The sequence below is a fragment of the Mercenaria mercenaria genome, chromosome 4 (genome assembly GCF_021730395.1).
Source record: "Mercenaria mercenaria strain notata chromosome 4, MADL_Memer_1, whole genome shotgun sequence".
Lineage (NCBI taxonomy): Eukaryota > Metazoa > Mollusca > Bivalvia > Venerida > Veneridae > Mercenaria > Mercenaria mercenaria.
The window spans coordinates 51960335-51982736 of NC_069364.1; the positions used below are offsets into that span (position 1 = coordinate 51960335).

Below are 22402 nucleotides of genomic sequence, written 5' to 3' on the forward strand. Positions count from 1 at the left end.
TTTGACTGTATCATCTATTTTTGGATTGTTGTAAGCAGTAGGTATCATTCTTTTCATACCCTTGAAACTCAAGCCATTAGTGCTTTACCACATAAATTATATCAATGAAATGTTAGTCTCATCCATTTAGAGCAAAACAGGAAAGTCTTCATTTGTAAGAATAACATAATCAATATTTTAATATTCATTGTGTTAGCTTTTTATGCATTATCTTCGACTATTTTTAAATAAGAGTATTGCCCTAAAAGTTCTGTTTAGCATAAACTTATAAAACAAAAGGTCAACTTGGATTTGCATAAGCAAGAACCAACTTCTATATACTCCAAAATCACAATCTTTATGTTCCATTAAGAAAATAACTGAAAACTTTAAATGAAATAGATCAAATTAATGTTCTTTAACTTTAACATTAACAAAAGAGACTGCCAAATAACACCTGATACAAACCTTCGGTTTTATCACAGGGGCAGCAATCTGTTTTTCTTCATTGTTGTTTTCTGGTGAATCTTTTTCTGACAGTTCCGACAGCTGTGGCATCTTGTTCTGTCGAATATAGTCCCTTCTCTTTGCCAAGTGATTCTGAAACAAACAAGCAAATTCATTGAACTTGTATATGCATCAAATGGGAAAAAGGGTCCACCCTTTGTCTACAAAAAACGCTTAAACAAAAACGGCTTACAAACAAAAACTTAACCAAATAGGGTCGCCGATGCAGATGCACTGGTGAGTCCAAACGCTCTACCTATTCTTTGTACAGTCCAGCAAAAAACTGACTTGAGAAAAATTGACTGTTACACTGGCATTTAGAAAGTTAAGGATCTGAAAACTACTTATCAAAACAATAAAATCCAGAAATCCAAAAGATCTACCAAACAAATGACAAAAGGATTTTGAAATCCAAAGTCCAGAACTCTAGCATCCACCAATTTAAAATCAAATATGAAAATGAATGGTAAATAGAATTTGGTGGTAACAGTGATTATAAATAGAAATCTTACAAAGCCTGAACTGAGCAGATTTCAAATACAGTAGTTTTGGAACTTTCAGAAACAAATGCTCAACTCCGATCGAATCTATAATTTATAACTCTCACCAGGTTTGTGTTGGATGAAATAACAACTAAACTTCACCTTACTAGGTAAGTCTTGTTTATTTTTCAATTGTAGGAGTCTTTTACATAATCACATTTTAACTTTAATATCTTAAACCCGAGGACTGGCACGCCGGTACAAAGTTCCTAGCGATGATTTCTTTTTTTTTTTTTTTTAAGTGTCGTCTGGTGACTCTTTCAGCAGATGAACGAGACAGTTTTAATTTGTTAAACCGACTGTTTGATATAACCTAAGATATGTCTGCTACAATAAAACTGATCATGCCCGAGGAACCGGCACGTCGGCACAAAGTTCCTAGAGGTGAAAATTTGAAAATAATTTTGAGTGTCATCTGGTTACTTGCTTCAGCAGATGAATGAATTTAATTTGTCAAAGATGCAATTAAGGAATAAGAGGCCTTTGATATACATTAAACTTTGTATTCCAATGCTGTTGCACCCGTCTTAAGATAGGATAATTATCTGTTATATCATAAGTATTTTGAAATCAACTAGGCCTAAACACTCGCCTTAATACCGCGCGTGCGATTTATTTAAGCCTTATCTATGTAGTTTTTTATACTGCATGTTTTATTTTATCACTTTTATCTAAAACTGCGGTTTCCAATATTTCATCCGCCCGTTCATATTTTATATGAGAAAATATTGCTTCTCAGTCAGAAAGTCCAGTGTGGTTGAAAATTAATTGACCACGTGTTTGCAATACACTATTGTTTATCACGTGACCACTGTGGAATGTCAACAATGTAGCCCGATGGGCGTAACATATGTCAATCAAAAGGATAACCTGGCATCCAAGGGTCAAACCATTATGAAAGGGGCAACGTAGTAATGTTGTGTGCTGCAGTTAATTTCAAAATGGTTTGTATCTTTTGTTTATTTATCTTAGGTTTTCACAGGTAAACTAAGTAATATTATATAGTGATTTGGAAAAAGAAGCTTGTTTGATAAATCCAGGAGAAGAAACATTCCATTCGCGTATTACACAATATAGACCTGACACCCCCATATATTTAAATCGTAATGTAAAGTACCCGGTTGTGTTGTGTACGTTTTTTGCCAGTGTAAGAGATGGTTTAATCAGAATTTTCGGTATGTTTATGAGGGATTATTGATTATTTTCTCGGAATTAACTTTCGGAATACTATATGAGTTTGTACTTCGTCTGAAATTTCGTCCGTCAATTTAGCAACTAGTGGTTTACGTGTTCTGTAACGCAAGAAAGTAGATCACCGAAAACAACATGGCGGATACGGATATCGCCGTACAAGATTGAGGAATAATTTACAGCAGTATATGTGTGTATATTGTCATAGAAATATGTTGATTAGACTTTTTACATAGATTACTCTGCATATGTAACGTTTATGCATTTAATCCCCTAACAGCGGAGCAGTAATTTGCCTTGCAAAACGTGTGCTTCGGGTCACAATAGCCCAGACAGGTGCCCGCAATTACTATACCTGTATGTGCTAATTGGAATGTATTACAAAGAATATGGCTCCCTTTTTCTGTGCGAAGTGATCAGTTTCTCACGTTGTACAATGTCAGCATAAAATTATGGTACAAGGAACTGTTCTTCTTCGAACTGAATGGGAAAAATTATGTACACAAATTAAATTTATACAAAGCCCTGTAACTTTCATGTCACTTAAAAGTACCATCTGCTATTGTGTATTTCAAATGTTGGGTTTTTAATAAAAGGTATCAGAAAATATTACAAGCATTTAAGTACATCAAATAAACTTGGACATTTATTAACATAAACTGAGTGACACACGCATACAAACACACACAATCTATTCACTTGAGTCCAACAATGTGGAAACAAAACCATACTGTACAAATGTAATGTTGTCAATCAATAAAAAAAACTGGTCACTATTATCTGTGCAAAAATTTTGATATTTGTAACAAGTAAAAAGATGGAAGGTTTCTAATTAAATGCGGATGTTTAACAAAATTCCCCACCTTGAACAGATGTCGAAGAACAACTTAATTCCTCCAAGCCCAAGGCAGGTGTTGTAATTTCATCCTCTACAGCATCTAGTCCAAGCTGATTCTGCTAGTGGCTGTACCAGTTTTAAGTAATTTGCCCAGAAATGAACAATTGTCAGGATGTCATTAAAGACTATCCAGCTAACACTGTGTCACTGTGACTTCCACTGAGGTCTTTTTATTGTGGATGGTATTGTGTGTTATCCTAACTACTTACCCCGACCAGTCATTTTAAATTAAATTTATTTATAATTATAGCCCAGATCTGCAATTATTAAAGAATGATTATAAAGTAGTTATATTTGAAGTAAAAAAATAGGATTTACAGTCATACTTAAAAAAACCTGTCAGCAGTGCAAGAACTTTCTTTATGTAGAAAACACTGCTTACCGGGAGTCAGTGGCGCAGTGGTTAACATGTTGGACTACAATGCTAGAGGTCCAGCTTCGATTCACTGTCGTGGCTGATATCCCTACTGGTGTTCAGTGCTGGACTGCTGTGTGCTTTACCTAAATTGGTACTGTTTCCAGCAGTATCGGCCTAGACTGGATGCTGGGGAGGTAAATATGAAGCCTGCCGTGGGCTCAGCTGGATGTAATTTGTTCCATCCATTCCAGGGTGGGCCTATTAGAAATGCTGAATTTCTGTCATTTCTAGCTCATTCATGTATTAATTTTTATTACATGAACAATGCATTTTAACAATTCAGTTTGATTAGAAAGACTAACTTACAAGGTAGTGGTTCAAGTACATGAATATTCCAAAATTTAGACACTATTTTACACAACTGATAATAAATTGTAACAAAAAGAAGCAAGCAAAGGTATGAATTCGGGCTGTATGTCTTTGATAAAGCCTTTTCTGTATGTTTCTTACAAGTGACAACATAGAGATTGAAATACAAACTCCAGTTTTACTGTTGTAAATGCATTCTTGGCATTTCTAGATATGTATGCACATATAACTTTATTATGCTACTTTATAGAATGCCTACTATGAAAGAGGGTAATAATCGTTTTCATTAGTACAAGTAAATTTTCACTAGAATGTTTATGCTGTTGTGTTTGTTATAGACTTACAGTGAATAATTTATTTATTGTTCTTTTTCATTACAGTTTGAATTGGACAGTGCCAACTTTTCACAATGTGTATGAGGCAGTCTGACCCTACATAAAGTACAGCATGGCAGAGAATCTGACTTCTTTCCTCCTATCCAGTGGGAAATAGAAAATGTGTTGATTGTTTATATCTACATGGAGAAAATGTAGAGATATTGTATACATATCTTGTGAATAGCTATATATATTGCATGTAATCTGGATTTAATTGTCTTAGACAAAATATATTCTATGAATATTGTGATTTTTCGGCCCACAATCACACATGATAAACGGACGAAAGAGACAAGAGCCTCGGAGGCCTCTTGTCTTGCAGGATGAAAAGAGAGAGATTTTAAAGTCATTACGTGACAGTCTATCAAAAACGACTGGTACCGGGCAAAATAATAATAATGTAACAAAAGCGCGTGAATCACCAGATAGTTACGGAATACAGACTCGCCATGATAGTGTTTCGTCTGGAAGCACACCAGGGTTGACAAAACCTAGCTCTAATGCTCAAACAAAGAAACAAAATAGTTACAAAACAAAAGCTTTGCACGAGATTCGAGAAACATTGAAACCGTATAAAACTGATTCAGGGAATTCAAGTCTGGAGTCCTCTCAAGATGGGTCTACTACAACAGAATTTAACAAAACAGTGATACAGCATTTGGCACCAGGCAGTAACGAGGTAAAAAATAATCTATTGAAACGAAATTGTACATTTTTTTCCCTTCATAAACTTACATCTGCGGGGTAGGGATTCCCAAATTGAAAAGCATGCTTTTCTCCAGTTACTCAAAATTGGTTGAAATAAAAGCGAATTGAAAACAAGGCTTGCAATTCAACTTGTCTGCTTGTAAATATGATTAGACATTGATTCAGGGCAAGTGGTATAACACAATGAAAACTGCAGAAAAGCAGGAGCGTCTCGGTAATTAAAAAAAAAATAATTGTTCATTTCTCTAAAAGTGTCCTGTTGTTATGTTACAGGGCAACATTATGATTGCTGATTGAGTCCTGTACTTGAAAACTATCTTTTGACAAATATGGTAAAGCTGATCTTTTAAATTTTGTCAAAAGCAGATACATAGAACATGGTTCATGAAATATAGTCAAATTAAGATACTAGGTTACCTGGAGCAAGAGCTAGGTCAGGTGAGCGATACAGGGCCTTCAGGGCCCTGTTGTGTTTTGTAATTCCAACATTGTAACAATTATGCCACTGACATTTATTTATGACATAAATGAACCCTTACCCTGCTAAATTTCTATAATGAACTTGTCCATATTTCAATTTGGCTAGTACCATTAACTGTTAAGAGGGGTGCATGACAAAAAGATACTGAATGAATGGCGAACAGTGCAGATCAGGACCAGACTGCAGGAAAGTGCAGGATGATCATGATCTGCAGTGGTCGCAAAGGCAGAATAAATTGTGTCCAGCATGATAAGGAGTATATCATCAAAACACAGAAATATTTGATAAACGTTGGACATCTTTACCAACAATCTACCTGACCATTGCAAGTTCTGTCATACTGCCTCATGCAATGTGTACTTGACATATATTCTGAAAGAGTTGTCATTTAAAAATGAACACGATTTACAAAGAAATAAAAGTAAACAATTGCTGAAAACTATGTTCCACCTAGTTGTGTGAAATTTCATCTCTGGGACATTATTGCAAATTTATGCATCAAAATGTTCTTTGAAAATGGTTAGTTTTTAAATGTGTTGAACTGTCTGAAAGTGTGTCCCTTGTATGCAGTCCTTTTCCAGAATTCATTTTATATGTCAGAATACCGATAATTGTATTGTAAAGTAATAATGCATGTTTTATATGCTGTTCAAAATTTTGTGTGAGACGACCCTTTCTTTCTATGATTTGATGTTATTTGAATGTTTTTTCTTTTCAAAATGTAAGGCTAAGCATTAACTTAGTTTTGTTTCTTTAGTTCAGTGAGGTGCATGTGTTAGTGGGAAGGCATTAACTAGGGAATATACAGTCATTCAGCTGTATCAAATAATATTGCATTGCAGCATGTGAAAGTATTGGTGCGGCACAATGCCACATTCCCTAAACTTTCTGTGCTTACCGCACCCTGCAGACTTAATGCGTGTTCAGTTTGAGTAATTTTATTGTTTGTCATATGGGTATCTAGTAGCATTCTCAAGTTCCAGTTTTAAAAGGTTTCTTTTTTGAGATTGTCTTAAAAAGATGAATAAATTATAAAGCGACAGGAATGGCAAGTATTCTTAAAAATGTACTTGTTCATTCGATACGACAACAAAAGACTTGTACACGCAAAGCAGTGAATATTCTAAAACATTTTTTTTTTCTAAAATGTTTATGTTATAAAAAGTAGATAATTTATACTAAGTGGTCCAAATTATTAATATCGGGCATACTTTTGTACAATTTATTGTGCAATCAAATACTCCAAAATGATTGTAATAGCCATCTATGATATTTAGATTGTGCATAAAAGGTATTGTTTCACAAATAGTGTACCGAATACACTGTTTTCATGAAAGGTGTGTAATTTACCCAATTTAACAATTACTCTGTTATTATGTTTAAGTTTTTAGTGAAATGTTTAGGAAGGGCTTTTTTTTCCAAATATTTAATTTATAGCACATTGTATTGAGGTATTCGCATGATGAAATTATAACTGAATTGTTCTCTTTTAATATTTGCTCACTTACAGTCCAGGGGATATGATACATTTTTGTCTGCATTGTCTTTTTGACACTTGTCCTTCTATCCTTACGTTTTGATAGTATTTTTCAGTTCCGTTTTCAAATCAGTCTGTGTTGGAGCGAGCATTAAGAAAGCTGTTCTATAAAATGTGTTAAAAACTATTTTAGAATACTTAATAATGTAGAGCACCTTTAATTGCTTAATGGTAAAGTGTAGTAGGCTGATGAATAATATATGATTTAGGGCACTGTAATGTAATGGTAAAATCTGATGTTTGAGCTTGCAGCAGTATGAAATTACATTAGAGCTCAAGGTACCTACAGAGGCTACTTTAAAATATCTAGAGCTCAAGGCAGCGACTATAAACCATCTAGAGCTCAAGGCACCTACTATAAGCCATCTAGAGCTCAAGGCATCGACTATAAACCATCTAGAGCTCAAGGTACCTACTATAAACCATCTAGAGCTCAAGGCACCTGCTATAAACCATCTAGAGCTCAAGGCTTCATTAAAAACCATCTAGAGCTCAAGGCTTCATTAAAAACCATCTAGAGCTCAAGGCACCTGCTATAAACCATCTAGAGCTTAAGGCACCTGCTATAAACCATCTAGAGCCCAAGGTATCTATTATAAACCAGAATTTAGAGCTCAAGACACTATGAACCATCTAGAGCTCATGGTGTCTACTATAAACCAGAATCTAGAGCTCCAGACACCTACTATAAACCATCTAGAGGTCAAGGCACTTTATATACAAGATTTACTATAAACTAGAGCTCAAGGCACAGGTCTACTATACAAGGCATTTATATAAACTGTCTAGAGCTCAAGGGACCTACTTTAAACCATCTAGAGCTCAAGGCACCTTTCATAAACATATCATCTTGTTGCACTTGAAATGCAGTGAATGCTCTTTAAGTAGTTCCATTGCTGCACAGGTTTATTTTTTTGCTGTTTATATTATATTGTACGGTTACCTGGAGGGAAAGTTTTGCATTTGTCTTGGTAGGACACATTCCACACGCTGCAGAGATAAGCTTTCCATCATTATAGGACAGATTCCACAAGCTGTATTCATACTTTCCCAGACTCTTGTGTCAGATACTTGCCAAACTCTTCTCTATTCTGCATTGTTGATGTGTATTTTTATACTCATAGAAATTCCACTGTTAGGGTGTGTTTAGCATGCGGTGCATTTTTGCCATCAAACTGGCATGCTGCTAATTTTGTTATGCATTGTTAGACTAAAGAAACAGCAGATTGGTTCTGCAAGAAATTCCATTAATTTCGTAACCACTGCATACACTGGGCTGAAAGTATGGGGATCACTGGGATGAAAAGAAGTTTTGTACATGGTAGGTGTTACACAACATTGTCGGGTCAAAAAATTGAAAAGGGTCCTCCATGATGGCGTCAAAATACTTGACCCAGACTGATGTTGGTTCAAAACCTTGCTTCAGTAGGGTATAGAATTTTGTAAGGAAGCTATCCTACTGGTTTAAAGAGCTTTGGTGGATATACCCAACCTAGTCTGAAACAATTCCCAGAGGGGTACATGGTTTCGACCTCCACTGTAAAAACAAAAGCTTCAAAAGTTGCCTAAGACTTTCATTATGTATGGGTGTGACTTCAAACCCAACAAAAACAAAAAAAGGCAAAATTTAAAAAAAAAAAAGATCAGACCTCCAGGAAAGCATAAATCTAACACACTAACTTTTACATGTCAACCTAAAAATACATTCAACTAACTTTACATGAAAACAAACAGCAACAGTGACTTCGAACAAAGAAAGGAAAATCTGCATTTTGAAGTAAAGCTGATTTTGAAATAGGACACTACAAAGATACTTCACAGAAAAGCACAAAAAATGTTAGATTCACTCCATTGAAAATACAAGAGATGCTTCTATGAAATTGGTCCATGAACATTTTTTTTTATGTAGTTCTGCATGTTTGAAACAAGTATTGTTTTACAATGCAATTTTTTGTTAGATCGTGTCCAGTCAATTTTCACAATGGAAAATCACACCTTTGGTGATATTTTTGCATATAAAAAAAGTTCTCCCTGCTAGTTTTTCACTTAACTTTTAATAGTTGTAATATTGTATATTTACCTATTTTCAGTAATATGGCCAAATATAATGTATAGGTCTTGGTGCTTAATTTTTCAAAATTCACCTAATACCAATCCAACTCCTAACATTGGTGTATATCTGGTATAAATTGTGAATTATTTTACACGAAAACCTACCTCCTTGAGAAATAAAGTGGAGCTTACTGCTTAACGGTTAATACAAGGGGAAAGACTCCTTGCAACATTTATGCTACCCATATAAAGGCTTCCAGGCATTATTTTAGATTTTCCAAAGAATGTTGCACCACCACTGCCAGATAATCAGATGTTCAGAACTACCTTAAAGTCCAGGTTTATGGCATGCCAACCCCACACTTGCCCTACATTCAACCTGACTGACAGGGGGAAAACATGATGTTTAGCAGCTCTTGAACCAGGATCATTAGCAAGCCATAAATCAGGTCATTAACAGGGTTCTCTCTAATAGGACATGACTTTAGTCTAAACATAGTCAATTCAAAGTCCTATATGAGCATTGTTACCCTACCAGTATCTCTTGTCTGGTTAGGGTGAGCTGCAGACAGCATGTGCCTTCCATAATTGGCACATTCACCGTGTTAATTTGAATTTAAAGTATTTTATAGTACTTTCTACATTTTCATTTAAGGAAGTTTCCAAATTTTTTACGGAGAATTCTATAAGTCTTGTTAGAAAATTGAAAAATATGATAATGTCACCTAGACCAACACATCAAATGTGCATTGTATGTAGCAAATCCTTCCTGACCAGAAGTCTTTATAAACAGACAGCAGGAATGTTGGAAAGGTATGCTGTTCCCTTCACAACTGACACTATAGGCATTTTGGCTGGAATGTGCCAGATTCCAGCTAGTTAATGTAGCATACAGTTCAAGACTTATTGAAAGCCTTATGTTTTATTTTGATGGATATTACGCTCATTAAAATGCCTCATTAAATCCTTTACTCGGAAAGGATTCAAAGTAGATGGGCAGCTGCAGAAGATTATTGGTATCTGTGCGTTCAAATCAGCAAAAAAAAAACGCAACCACTTTACAAGAAATTTTATTATAATGCTGCATTTAATTTTGGTATTCTGTGTCATAATTGTATTCACGATTGAATTCAGGAGGTACAATAGGATACATATTTTAGAAGACTACATAACAAAGTTTTTATAATCGCTTTAGATATGATACCGATTCAGCTTTAGATTTTTATCTCGGCCATTACAAGGTGTAATATCAAATCGAACAGCCATACAATTATGGCATTCTGTTTATATGCGATCTTTTGTGTTCCACGTTTCAAATAGATTTTGCGGAATGTACGCAGGACTGTGTCAAATTCTTTTAGGCGATCAAAACTTTGTACAACAAACGATAATTTGATTTTGCTTGACTCGAGGTCACAAATGACTATCGAAGCATCTAAACTGAAATAGTCTGGTTTTCTTTTCACAAAAAGTCGACTGAAGATGTTAAAACCGTAATTGTGCTGGTAGACTGAATCTAGATAAAATGATCACAAAAAGATCTTTATCAAAATTTAAGGATCAGTAGTTAACAAAAGATGACATTTTTATTCCTCATTAAAATCTACAGAAAAATGTATAAATGTTGACTTTTAAGAAATGATTGCCTGGATTGTATAATTTAAGTATCAAATACCTATGATGATGATGTCTCTAGTAATCATTAAATTGCCATAGAAAGAACATTTGAGCCATGCCATGAGAAAACCAACATAGTGGCTTTGCGACCAGCATGGATCCAGACCAGCCTGCGCATCCGCGCAGTCTGGTCAGGCTCCATGCTGTTCGCTTTCAAAGCCTATTGCAATTAGAGAAACTGTTAGCGAACAGCATGGATCCTGACCAGACTGCGCAAATGCGCAGGCTGGTCTGGATCCATGCTGGTCGCAAACCCACTATGTTGATTTTCTCATGGCACGGCTCATTTATGTAAAAATAGATGAGGTTACATCTTATGATATATCATATGGCATTGCCTGGATACACTGCTTGGTAATAAAAGGAACAAAATGAAATTGTTATGATATTAATTATAGTCCTGCTTACATGGCTTTTCAAGTTTGTACTGCTACTTCAAAGTGGTTTGTTGGATTTTGCCCAAACTTGGACTCCCAATTTTTGCTAAAAATGATCTTTCTTTAAAATTGAAGTTTGGTCATATTTTGAACATTAGGACTTAGAATATTTTTGTTCTAATCTACCTGAAAAAAAGGCGAAATAGAAAGAGAGGAAAAACATGTCCGAGTCAAGAATTGAACCCGGACTGCCTCGGCAATAAAAAGAGACACAGATGAATTCCTACTTACGGAGTGTTAAATATAAAGCATTCTAATGTTTTTAAAAAAACAACTAATTCTGGCATGTTTCCATACATGTTAAACATATAATCCGTTACAGTTTCTGATAATTGACTAAGATACCAAAATTTTCAGGCAGTCTCTACAACGAGTCTGTGGTAGTATTTTCTGTCATTTTTTATACGCCCAAAGGGACGTATTATGTTATGATGCCAGTGTCCATCTGTTTGTCCGTTAGCAATTTCATTTTTGCTCTGTATAACTATTGAACCCCTTGAATGATTTCGCAGAAACTTGACACAAATGTTCACCACATCGAGATGACGTGCAAAGTGCATGTTTTGGATGGCTCGCTTCAAGGTCAAGATCACACTTAGGGGTCAAAGGTCATATGACTTTGTTTTGTGTTCGCTCTGTAACTCTTGAACTGCTGAAAAGATTTTTAAGAAATTTGGCAAAAATGTTCACTACATCGAGACGACGTGCAGAGCGCATGTTTCAGATGACTGGCATCAAGGTCACATTTAGGGGTCCAATATCGCTCTTGAACCCCATGAAGGATTTTGAAGAAACTTGACACATATGTTCACCACATTGAAAATTACGTGCAGAGCACATGTTTTGGATGGCTTGCATCAAGTTCAAGGTCAAGTTAGGGGTCAAAGGTCATATGACTATGTTTCTTGTCTAACAGCTCTGTAACTCTTGAACTGTTTGAAGGATTTTAATGAAACATGGCACAAATGCTCACCACACCGAGACAACATGCAAAGGGCATGTTTCAGATGGCTCACTTCAAGGTCATGGTCACACTTAGGGGTCAAAGGTCACTCTTGAACCCTTTGAAGGATTTCGAAGAAACTTGACATAAATGTTCACCACATCAAGACGACGTGCAGAGCTCATGTTTCGGATGGCTCGCTTCAAGGTCAAGGTCACACTCGAGTCAAGGAACTTGACACAAATGTTCACCACATCAAGAGGATGTGCAGAGCTCAGGCTTTGGATGGCTCACTTCAAGGTCAAGGTCACACTTAGGGGTCAAAGGTCACTCTTTAACCCCTTGAAGGAATTTGAAGAAACTTGACACAAATGTTAACCACATCAGGACAACATGCAGAGCACATGTTTTGGATTGCTCACTTCAAGGTCAACACTTAGGGTCAAAAGTCATATGACTTTGTTTTGTGTCTGCTCTGTAACTCTTTAACTGCTTGAAGTATTTTAAAGAAACTTAGCACAAATGTTCACCACATCGAGACGATGTGCAGAGCACATGTTTTGGATTACTCGCTTCAAGGTTAAGGTCACACTTAGGGGTCAAAGGTCATACCTTCGGGTGTATATTGCTCCGTATTGCAGTGCTGTTGTCTAAGCTTGTAATATCTGATCACCTCTCCAGAATTATGAGACAACAAAAAACAGTTACATCTTCACATGAAACAGAAGTAACACTAAACAGGAATCATGTTTTTGCAGAAATGCTATGCATTGGCAATAAATCTGAGAACCCTTGCAGAGCTAGATGTCTTTAATTGATACCATAAAAGTGTGTGACATAAACTTCTTGATGTAAGTCTTTCAGTGAAATTTTGGCAATGATTTGTGGAATCTTTTAGGTTAAGACAATTTAATATCATGCCATCAAATGAGATATGTTAATTGGCTATTATATAAATGAATATTGCCAAGTATTCACATTACTGAAATATTCATGTAATGTGTTAATTGTAAGGCTAAAACTTGTACAATGTTTCACATATCTCCCTAATTGCATACATGTGACTGTTTATTGCAGTGGAGGGTAACTGGTAGAAGATGTAGACAGTCAAGTATTTTCATACTATGATTATATGAATGATAAACTGAAAACCTGGTTACTTGATTGACTGTTATGTTATTGGTTGAGCGGACAGACAGGCTGGCCGGCGCCAACACACGTCGTCCACTCAGTAACACTGGTTTGGAATTATGCAAATGTAATGAAACTTCATATAGTTAGTCCAAAGTTGGGATTGCTCAATATTATGTCAGTTAAACTGTTTGGTCAAGGTCACCATTTAATACTAGAAATAGAATTACAATAGAAAAGAGCAAAATATATGCAACTTCTTGAAATGGCCTTATATGGAAAACCTGGTTTTCATGGAGCTTTCGGTTCAGTTCTTTCTCTGTAGTATTGCTTATACTGTGTTGCAGATCAAGGTGCAGATATGTTTTATACAGAGGCTTGTGAGACAAATGGAAATACTTCATCAACTCATTTCAACCATCTGCTTCTTGATTAACCAGAAATATGAATCCCCTCCCTTTCTCTCACCTTTAGAAATTTTATGTGCTAAAATGCTCCTGTAGAGATTATGAAAACGTAATACATTCAATGCAGTTTTCCAATCACAAAAAAAAATCTTATTATAAACTGAAATGAAAAATGATTTCTGCTGAAGTCTTGACAATAAATAAAATATTATGTCAGTAAACATAATTTATAGTAATGAAGAAACCTGCTGCGAAGTTACGTGGCATGATGTTTTTTGCATAACATATTCATGCGAATCGTGCTAATCTATTCATGATTTACGTTCGTATGATGTCATTCAGTGGTTGAATTGATAAACAAATTATGCAGTCTGTTAAGTCTTTTTCACCGCACACATTTGAATTTCTAAAACCTTTTTTGCTTTATTTGCATGTTAAACATTATATTTATAAGCTTCTATCGTACACTGATGATTCATCACAACATGTACACCTGCCTCATAATCACCTAGGTGCTTGACACAACTTCATTTATATGTTGCGCCATGCCCACTGGACTGAAAAAGATTTGTATTTTGCCCGTCAGGTTTTCGCTGAAAGTTGTCAGCCTTGAAGACGAGCCTTCATGAATATGCATGTATTTATACATGATTTATTACGCCATTGATAATTTAAATCAGAATTAATGGTTGTGTATCTGGAGCCCTTGGACTGTTAAGTATTTTAATGATTTAAGTCTTGTTATCAGCGAATGTGTAATATGTCAGATTTAAGGTAGCTCAGCAATGTTTGTTTTTTTACAAATGATGTTTGCTTTTCGGCAGCCATCTTAGGTCATATGTTACATTCCTTGTAAAGCGAAGACTTGGATTTAACTTTTGTGAATTTGTGAGTAGTTTTTGACTTTTATGTATTTAATAACTTTTTAATGAGATACGAAACGATTTTGCTTATCAGTAAGAGTACCATGGAGCTCCAGAGCATCAGGTGCCATGACAGTATGCAAATATTAGAACGTCATTGACACGTTTTTTCAAGTCAAGTCATATAACCTTCATATTTGAGTTGTTTTTTAAAAGTGTTAAGATTTTAACTTTTATTTGATACATAACTGTGTACTGTACATTATATGTATATACATTTTTTTGACAGGAATGACGTCACTACTTTTTCCATATCGATAAGTAAATTTCATTTTTCTCTTGGGATGCCACTTTACTGCGTGTAGTCGCCTTAAAAAGTTCATTAACTTAGATATTTCAAATTTTTATTCAGGCTTACAAATGTATGTCTATTGGCATGCCTCTTAAGTTGTGCAGACTCCAGTATCTCCAGAACTTGTGCAGGTAGTTCTCAGTTCAGATTTTAATAATCTATAACCATTAACCCTTATCATGTTGAACACGACTAATTCTGCCTTTGCGACCAGTGTAGATCATGATCAATCTGCACATCCATGCAGTCTGATCAAGATCTGCACTTTTCGCCATTCAGTCAGTATCTTTTTGGTAAGCACCCCTTTTAATAGTTAATGGTACTGTCCAAATTGAAAGATGGACAAGTTCATTTTAGAAATTTAGCAGGGTAAGAGTTAAGATTAAACATGAAGAAATGTAACAATATTCAGCATAGGGTTCTCTTTAAGACTTACGACTTGCTTAAGGAATTGCAGTTAGTTGAGTACATAAACATGAGAACATGGTAACTGTGGTATGTTTCAGTCTAATATAGATGTGGTGTGATGTGATGTGACATCAAACCATTTTTCAATCGTAAGAAAGTTCAGTTACTAGGAGAAAGTATCCTCTGCAAGTAACGGGCAAATCTTTTCTTAAACGTCTTCATTTCATTCTCATGTTAGCTTTACCCGCAGAGGAGATAATCTTTTAAATTCCAGTCGTGACTTTCATCAACAATTTGTAGTGTCAGTCGACAATTGGCAGATTAATTGGCATGTTCTTATTACCCGATAATGGTTCGATTATCACTAAATGAAACTCCAAATATGGAAGAAATCATTAGTTGACACATTCTTGAAACCTCAAGGGTATGATGTCCCACTGTTGATGACATGTTGAGTTCAATAAGCTATTGATCACCCAGTTATTATTCTCCACTTATACAGCTGTTTTACTATACAATGCAAACTCTCAATGTGAGTAGAGCCATATTGTACCAACAAATGGTTTTCAAGAGCTATTGAAAGATGGAGGGATTGATTAATGGGTTGAATGCAGGATGCACATTGCACTTTATTTGTTTGCTCGCTGTTCAAAAACTTCTCTTTTAGCTTTTGTTAGAATGTCAGAGGAGTCTTATTATAGACCAAGAATGTTTTTCATGTGTTTCACCCCCCTGTGGGTTAACTGAAACAGAAGCAAGCCAGTCATGGTGTTTGTTTGGTTTTTGAAAGAAATGGACAATCTTATACTCGTCAGTTCCTTAAGTTTTGTGGTATATACTATAGAATTTGCTGTTTGTCTATTTATCTAAAAAAAATGGTTTTTTAGCTCGACTATTCAAAGAATAGTCTAGCTATTCTACTCACCCTGGCGTCGGCGTCACACCTTGGTTAAGTTTTTGCATGCAAGTACATACAGCCATCAATTAAAGGCATATAGCTTTGAAACTTATTTTTAGCTCGACTATTCATAGAATAGTAGAGCTATTGGACTCGCCCATGCGTCGGCGTCCGCGTCCGCATCGGCGTCCGCGTCCCGATTTGGTTAAGTTTTTGTATGTAAGCTGGTATCTCAGCAACCACTTGTGGGAATGGATTGAAACTTCACACACTTATTCACTGTGATAAACTGACTTACATTGCACAGGTTCCATAACTCTGTTTTGCTTTTTTACAAAATTATGCCCCTTTTTTGACTTAAAAATTTTTGGTTAAGGTTTTGTATGTAAGCTGGTATCTCAGTAACCACTTGTGGGAATGGATTGAAACTTCACACACTTATTTACTGTGATAAACTGACTTACATTGCACAGGTTCCATAACTCTATTTTGCTTTTTTACAAAATTATGCCCCTTTTTCGACTTAGAATTTTTTGGTTAAGGTTTTGTATATAAGCTGGTATCTCAGTACTCACTAATGGGAATGGATTGAAACTTCACACACTTGTTCACTGTCATGATCTGACATGCACAAAGCAGGTCCCATAACTTTATTTTGCTTTTTTACAAAATTATGCCCCTTTTTCAGCATAGAAATTTTTGGTTAAGTTTTTGTATGTAAGCTGTTATCTCAGTATCCACTAATGGGAAAGGATTGAAACTTCACACACTAGTTCACTGTCATGATATGACATGCAGTGCAAAGGGTCAATAACTCAACTTTGCATTTTACAAAATTATGCCCCTTTTTGAACTTAGGAGTTTTTGGGTTAAATTCTTATATGTAAGCTGGTATCTCAGTACCCACTAATGGGAATGGATTGAAACTTCATACACTTGTCCACTGTCATGAGCTGATAAGCACTATGCAGGTTCCATAACCCTATTTTACTTTTTTACTAAATTATGCCCCTTTTTCGACTTTCTTATTCATTCAAGCGACAAGGCTGTTAAATAGTCGAGCGTTGCTGTCCTCCGACAGCTCTTGTTTCTTTTTCTAGGTCAATTACCAGCCTCACTGGGTCAAGTCCCATAGCTCTGACATGTATTTTGAGCAAATTATGCCCCCTTTTGGACTTAGAAAATTTTGGTTAAAGTTTTACATACAAGTTACTATCTCCAAAACTAATGCAGATATTGAGTTGAAACTTCACATGTGTCTTCGGGGTTATAAAACTAGTTGATAGCATCAAGTCCCATAACTCTGACTTTAATTTTTGCCAAATTATGTCCCCATTTGGACTTAGCGAACTCTGGTTAAAGTTTTGCGTGCAAGTACATATAGCTATTACTAAAAGGCATATAGATTTGAAACTTATTTTTTCTTTTTCTAGATCAATTACCAACCTCACTGGATCAAGTCCCATAACTCTTACATGTATTTTGAGCAAATTATTCTCCATTTTGGACTTAGAAAATCCTGGTTAAAGTTTTGCATGCAAGTACATACAGCAATTACTAAAAGGCATATAGATTTGAAACTTATTTTTTCTTTTTCTAGATCAATTACCAGCCTCACTGGGTCAAGTCCCATAGCTCTGGCATGTATTTTGGACAAATTATGCCCCCTTTTGGACTTTGAAAATTCTGGTTAAAGTTTTACATGCGAGTTTCTATCTCCAAAACTAATGCAGATATTGAATTGAAGCTTCACATGTGCCTTCAGGGTTATAAAACTAGTTGATAGCAGCAAGTCCCATAACTGATATGCATTTTGGTCAAATTATGTCCCCTTTTGAACTTAAAACTCTTTTGATATTTAACCTTTTTGGGTAATATTTTCCTGCTTCTGGGACAATATTTCGAATAGTCGAGCTTGGCTGTCTTATGGACAGCTCTTGTTTTTGAAGATTTTGATTTTTCAAATATGGGAGCTTTTGTTATCTCCCTTCTGTCAGAGTCGCTGTTGCCATTGTCATTGGCATCATAGTTACAAGTTTCGCATGTAAGCAGTTTTCTCTAAAAGTACTTGGCTTACATTTTGGCAAAATTATTGCTCTTTTTTACTTGAAAGCAGGTTTCTTAGGAACTGTTGTACTGAATGATTTCAGACACTTCATTATTACATCTTTGGCATTATAATAGACCATTCTGAGCCAGGTTCCATATATCTCTGATTTACAGTTTACAAAATTATTCCCCTTTCAACGCTGTGTATGTAAGCTAGTATTATATGGAAGAACTTCAAGCAATCGAGCTGTCATAAGACAGCTCTTGTTATACCATGCAAAGTGCAAAAGAATGTTGAATGGTCAGAGTTGTGGTGCCTTATTTGTTAAAATCATTTTATGGACTAGAAGGCACTTGTTTATATATAGGTACAATTTTCATATACCTACATGTCAAGATTCAGCCATTTGAAAGGGAAATGAAATTTATAAATAAAATGCCAGTGCGTGAAGAGCATTAACTTTGTCAAGGTCTGTCTAATTAATGTAAGTCTTTTCTTCTTGATGAATGAAAGGACGGGTTTTATGTTGACTCTATTCTGTAAGTTTAAATATTTAAATTCAGACATAAGTATTCAAGATTCATTCATTACTAAGGTGTGAGACTCTTAATCTCTAGCTTTATGTATAGTAATGTCTGCATTCATAAAAACTTTTTGTATTTTACAGGAGAAAGCACGATCCTTGTTGATATCGGGCGGCAAAGATTTGGAGTCGGCAATAGACACAATTCACAGGCTGCAACTTGACGGCAAAAATGGCATTTCTAAAACGGGTAGGTATTTGAAATGGATGAATGTCTAGATCTGTTCTTTTAGTAGTCGACCATGATTCATTTTCCTTTTGAAAACACACATATTGAAGAGGGTCTATTTAAATATAAAGGATTTATCACCTTACTACTCGAGGTGCATGTAATGTGCATTGAATAGGAACAAGTTGTACAAGAGTTCGGTATGTATTTGTGTTCATGAAATGGAACATTGCTATCGAAAGGTGCATAATTTTATGGAATGTTGAATCATTTTTTGTGTAAGAAAGTGAAATTATTTTCATGAGTGTGATCTAACTTCCTGTCTTGAAATAATTCTGTTTAAAGTAGTTGTGAACATTGAAATTCAAGCTCAATTATGGTTAATGATTCATTATTAAGCAAAGTAGGACTAGATGTTCGCAAGAAAGGAATACGCTTGTCAAAGGGTAAGATTTCAACTTTTTAAAGTATTACCTCCTATGGAGTTGAGGGCGTATTGTCAACGGTTTGTTAAACAGAATTAAAAGACAAGGTATATTAAGAGTACTGGTTTCTACATTGTAGCTTGCTAGTTGGTACTCATTTTTTAGCTCATCTGATTTTTTGAAAAAAAATGATGAGTTATTGTCATCACTTGATCGGCGTCGGCGTCGCCTGGTTAAGTTTTATGTTTAGGTCAGCTTTTCTCCGAAACTATCAAAGGTGTTGCTTTGAAACTTGCACCACTTGTTCACCATCAATAGCCGACTCTGTACAGCAGAAACATAACTCCATCCTGCTTTTTGCAAGAATTATGGCTCCTTTTGGACTTAGAAAATATCAGATTTCTTGGTTAAGTTTTATGTTTAGGTCAACTTTTCTCCTAAACTATCGAAGCTATTGCTTTGAAACTTGCAACAGTTGTTCACCATCATAAGCTGACCCTGTACATTAAGAAACATAACTCTGTCCTGCTTTTTGCAAGAATTATGGCCCCTTTTGGACTTAGAAAATCAGATTTCTTGGTTAAGTTTTATGTTTAGGTTAGCTTTTCTCATAAACTATGAAAGCTTTTGCTTTAAAACTTACAACACTTGTTCACCATCATAAGCTGACTCTGTACATCAGGAAACATAACTCCATCCTGCTTTTTGCAAGAATTATGGCCCTCTTTGGACTTAGAAAATAATGGGTAGGACAATTTTTCTATTATACAAAAAAATCAGATGAGCGTCAGCACCCGCAAGGTGGTGCTCTTGTTTATGGTTAAGTTATGAATGAAAATTTAATACCAAGGGAAAGAGGCAACCATCAAACAGTGGGTCTTGCTAGATGGAAGGGTTTTCTCAAACACCATCTTTTTTGTCCCAATGTTCCTGTTTGTGCATTGACTTTGTTGTAATGTGCCCTGCACAAGAGTCCTTTTTCTGTGTCACGATGTGTCTTATTTGACCAAACGAGTTTATGTGCACTTGGACAAAATTCCATAAAGTTAGAACTGATTATTTTCATAGATAAAATTTTTCAATTTGTTTTGGTGGGTTGTAGGGCTTGCCCGCTTCATTTCTTGTAATAACATAACCCAGGAGTTGTGTCTATGTTATAATATTTTTGTGGCTTTCCAGAGTTCATGTTTGTGGTTGGTTTTGGCAAAGTTGAATGAAATTAAGGTGATTAAACTTTCAGTGTAAAGATTCCAAAGTTGTGATGACAACAACATGGAAAAATGTGTAGCAAGCAATTATTTAGATAACTTAAATAATTATGTATTGTATCACCATTATAAAGATACCACTTAAACCATTCCTGGTCAAGTGATCAAGGTGTGCCAATGCCCAGGGAAAAACATGACACATGTTTTAAGGTGATTTCAGAGGGATCAGTTTTTATAGCTTTTTCACATTGTGGTAAATTTAAATATCAACAGCTAAAATAAGGCATTTTAGATAATGCTTTTATTTTCATTTATTTTTTTATGCTAAATTACCAGAGTTTAAGTTTGTTGTCAGTATTGTCAAAGATGAATGAAATAAAGATGAGTAAACTTCTTCATAGTAAGGGTTCCACACAGTGTGATGACAACAGCAAGGAAAAATATGTAGCAAGCTATTATTTAGATAACTTACATAATTAACTATATTGGAGCTACACACATTTGTCAGTCTATTTTGTTCATTTGTCTGCCTGTCTTTCCTTTCTGGAATTATATCTCTGAAATTTTAGATAAATGTGCATACATATTGACAATCATAATAGAGTAAGATACATGCATTACCTGGTGGGATTACAAGGTCAAAGGTAAGGGTCACAGTTTGAGGTCAAAGGTCAGGTAGCTTCATGATTTTCATAAAGATGATGATATTCAGAGAGGTAACATTCCCTGGAACAAAGTGCCTGTGGTGGTAACAATCACCTCTAGTGATAGCTCAAGTTTTGTATCAACTAAGGTAATCTCAGATATATTATTGCACTATTCAGATACATTTTGTGTTCAAAGGAAAATTGAAATGACTGCAAAAAATTGGTGAAAAGTCAAAACAGTTGTCTGTATTTATGTTATACATCCCACACAAATGTGACTAGCTTATTGGCATGCTGGGTAAATGATCAATAGTCACAAATACTGAGAGCTGCAGTCAATAGTTAGTTTGAATCTTACCGTATGTAATTTACATTTTACTCACTTCTGCTTCCCTGACTTGCAAGAAACAAAAATTATCTTACGCAAGATGATACAAATAATGCTTGCTTTCCACAGCAAATGATGAAAAAATGAATCTGCACAAGATGATTCGGTACAAGTTTGTGGCTGTTTAAAGTACTTCAGCTGAAGACAGAAGTTGTAGAATGCAGTTAATCTAGGAATGATAAACAATTACATTTGAGTTTGTTGATCTAAATGATGAGCAAAAATTGCTTTTTGTAGCCATCCATAGTAGTTGTGTTATGAGCCGTGCCATGGGAAAACCAACATAGTGGGTTTGCGACCAGCATGGATCCAGACCAGCCTGCGCATCCGCGCAGTTTGGTCAGGCTCCATTCTGTTCGCTTTTTTCAAGCCTATTGGAATTGGAGAAACTATTAGCGAACAGCATGGATCCTGACCAGACTGCGCGGATGCGCAGGCTGGTCTGGATCCATGCTGGTCGCAAACCCACTATGTTGGTTTTCCCATGGCACGGCTCTTATATATTAAGTAACGGTCTCAGAATATTAATTAGATTAAACTGAAAAATACTTTTTGTATAAAAAATGTTCATAAAGGGACTGAAAAATATCTGTTTGAAGTACAGCATTAAATTTTGTCAATGGTGTAAGCAATATGCTTGATGTGCAGATATATATCTGTAATGACCATCAGTTACCCCATTCTAATTTGTTATATTTAAATATATTATTTATATGTTTGCAGTAAAATATAGAACATGTAACCATATTTGTCCAAATAAGGGCAGATTATATTCTTACCTGATACTTCCATTTCATAGAGAAATGATGCAGTTTGC

The 22402-nt window shown here is 35.3% G+C and overlaps 1 protein-coding gene across 2 annotated transcripts in view; it reads left to right on the forward strand.

Annotated features, from left to right (window-relative positions):
• Positions 1-2078: 2078 nt before the first annotated feature.
• LOC123551689 (serine/threonine-protein kinase LATS2-like) overlaps positions 2079-22402 on the forward strand; it is a 50656-nt gene continuing 30332 nt past the window's right edge. The window contains exons 1-3 of one of the 2 annotated variants that reach the window (XM_053541167.1): positions 2079-2203; positions 4225-4900; positions 18833-18938. In XM_053541167.1, coding sequence (XP_053397142.1) covers positions 4493-4900; positions 18833-18938 — 514 coding nt within the window. In that variant the 5' untranslated portion in view covers positions 2079-2203; positions 4225-4492. The other variant, XM_045340798.2, reaches the window with a different exon arrangement.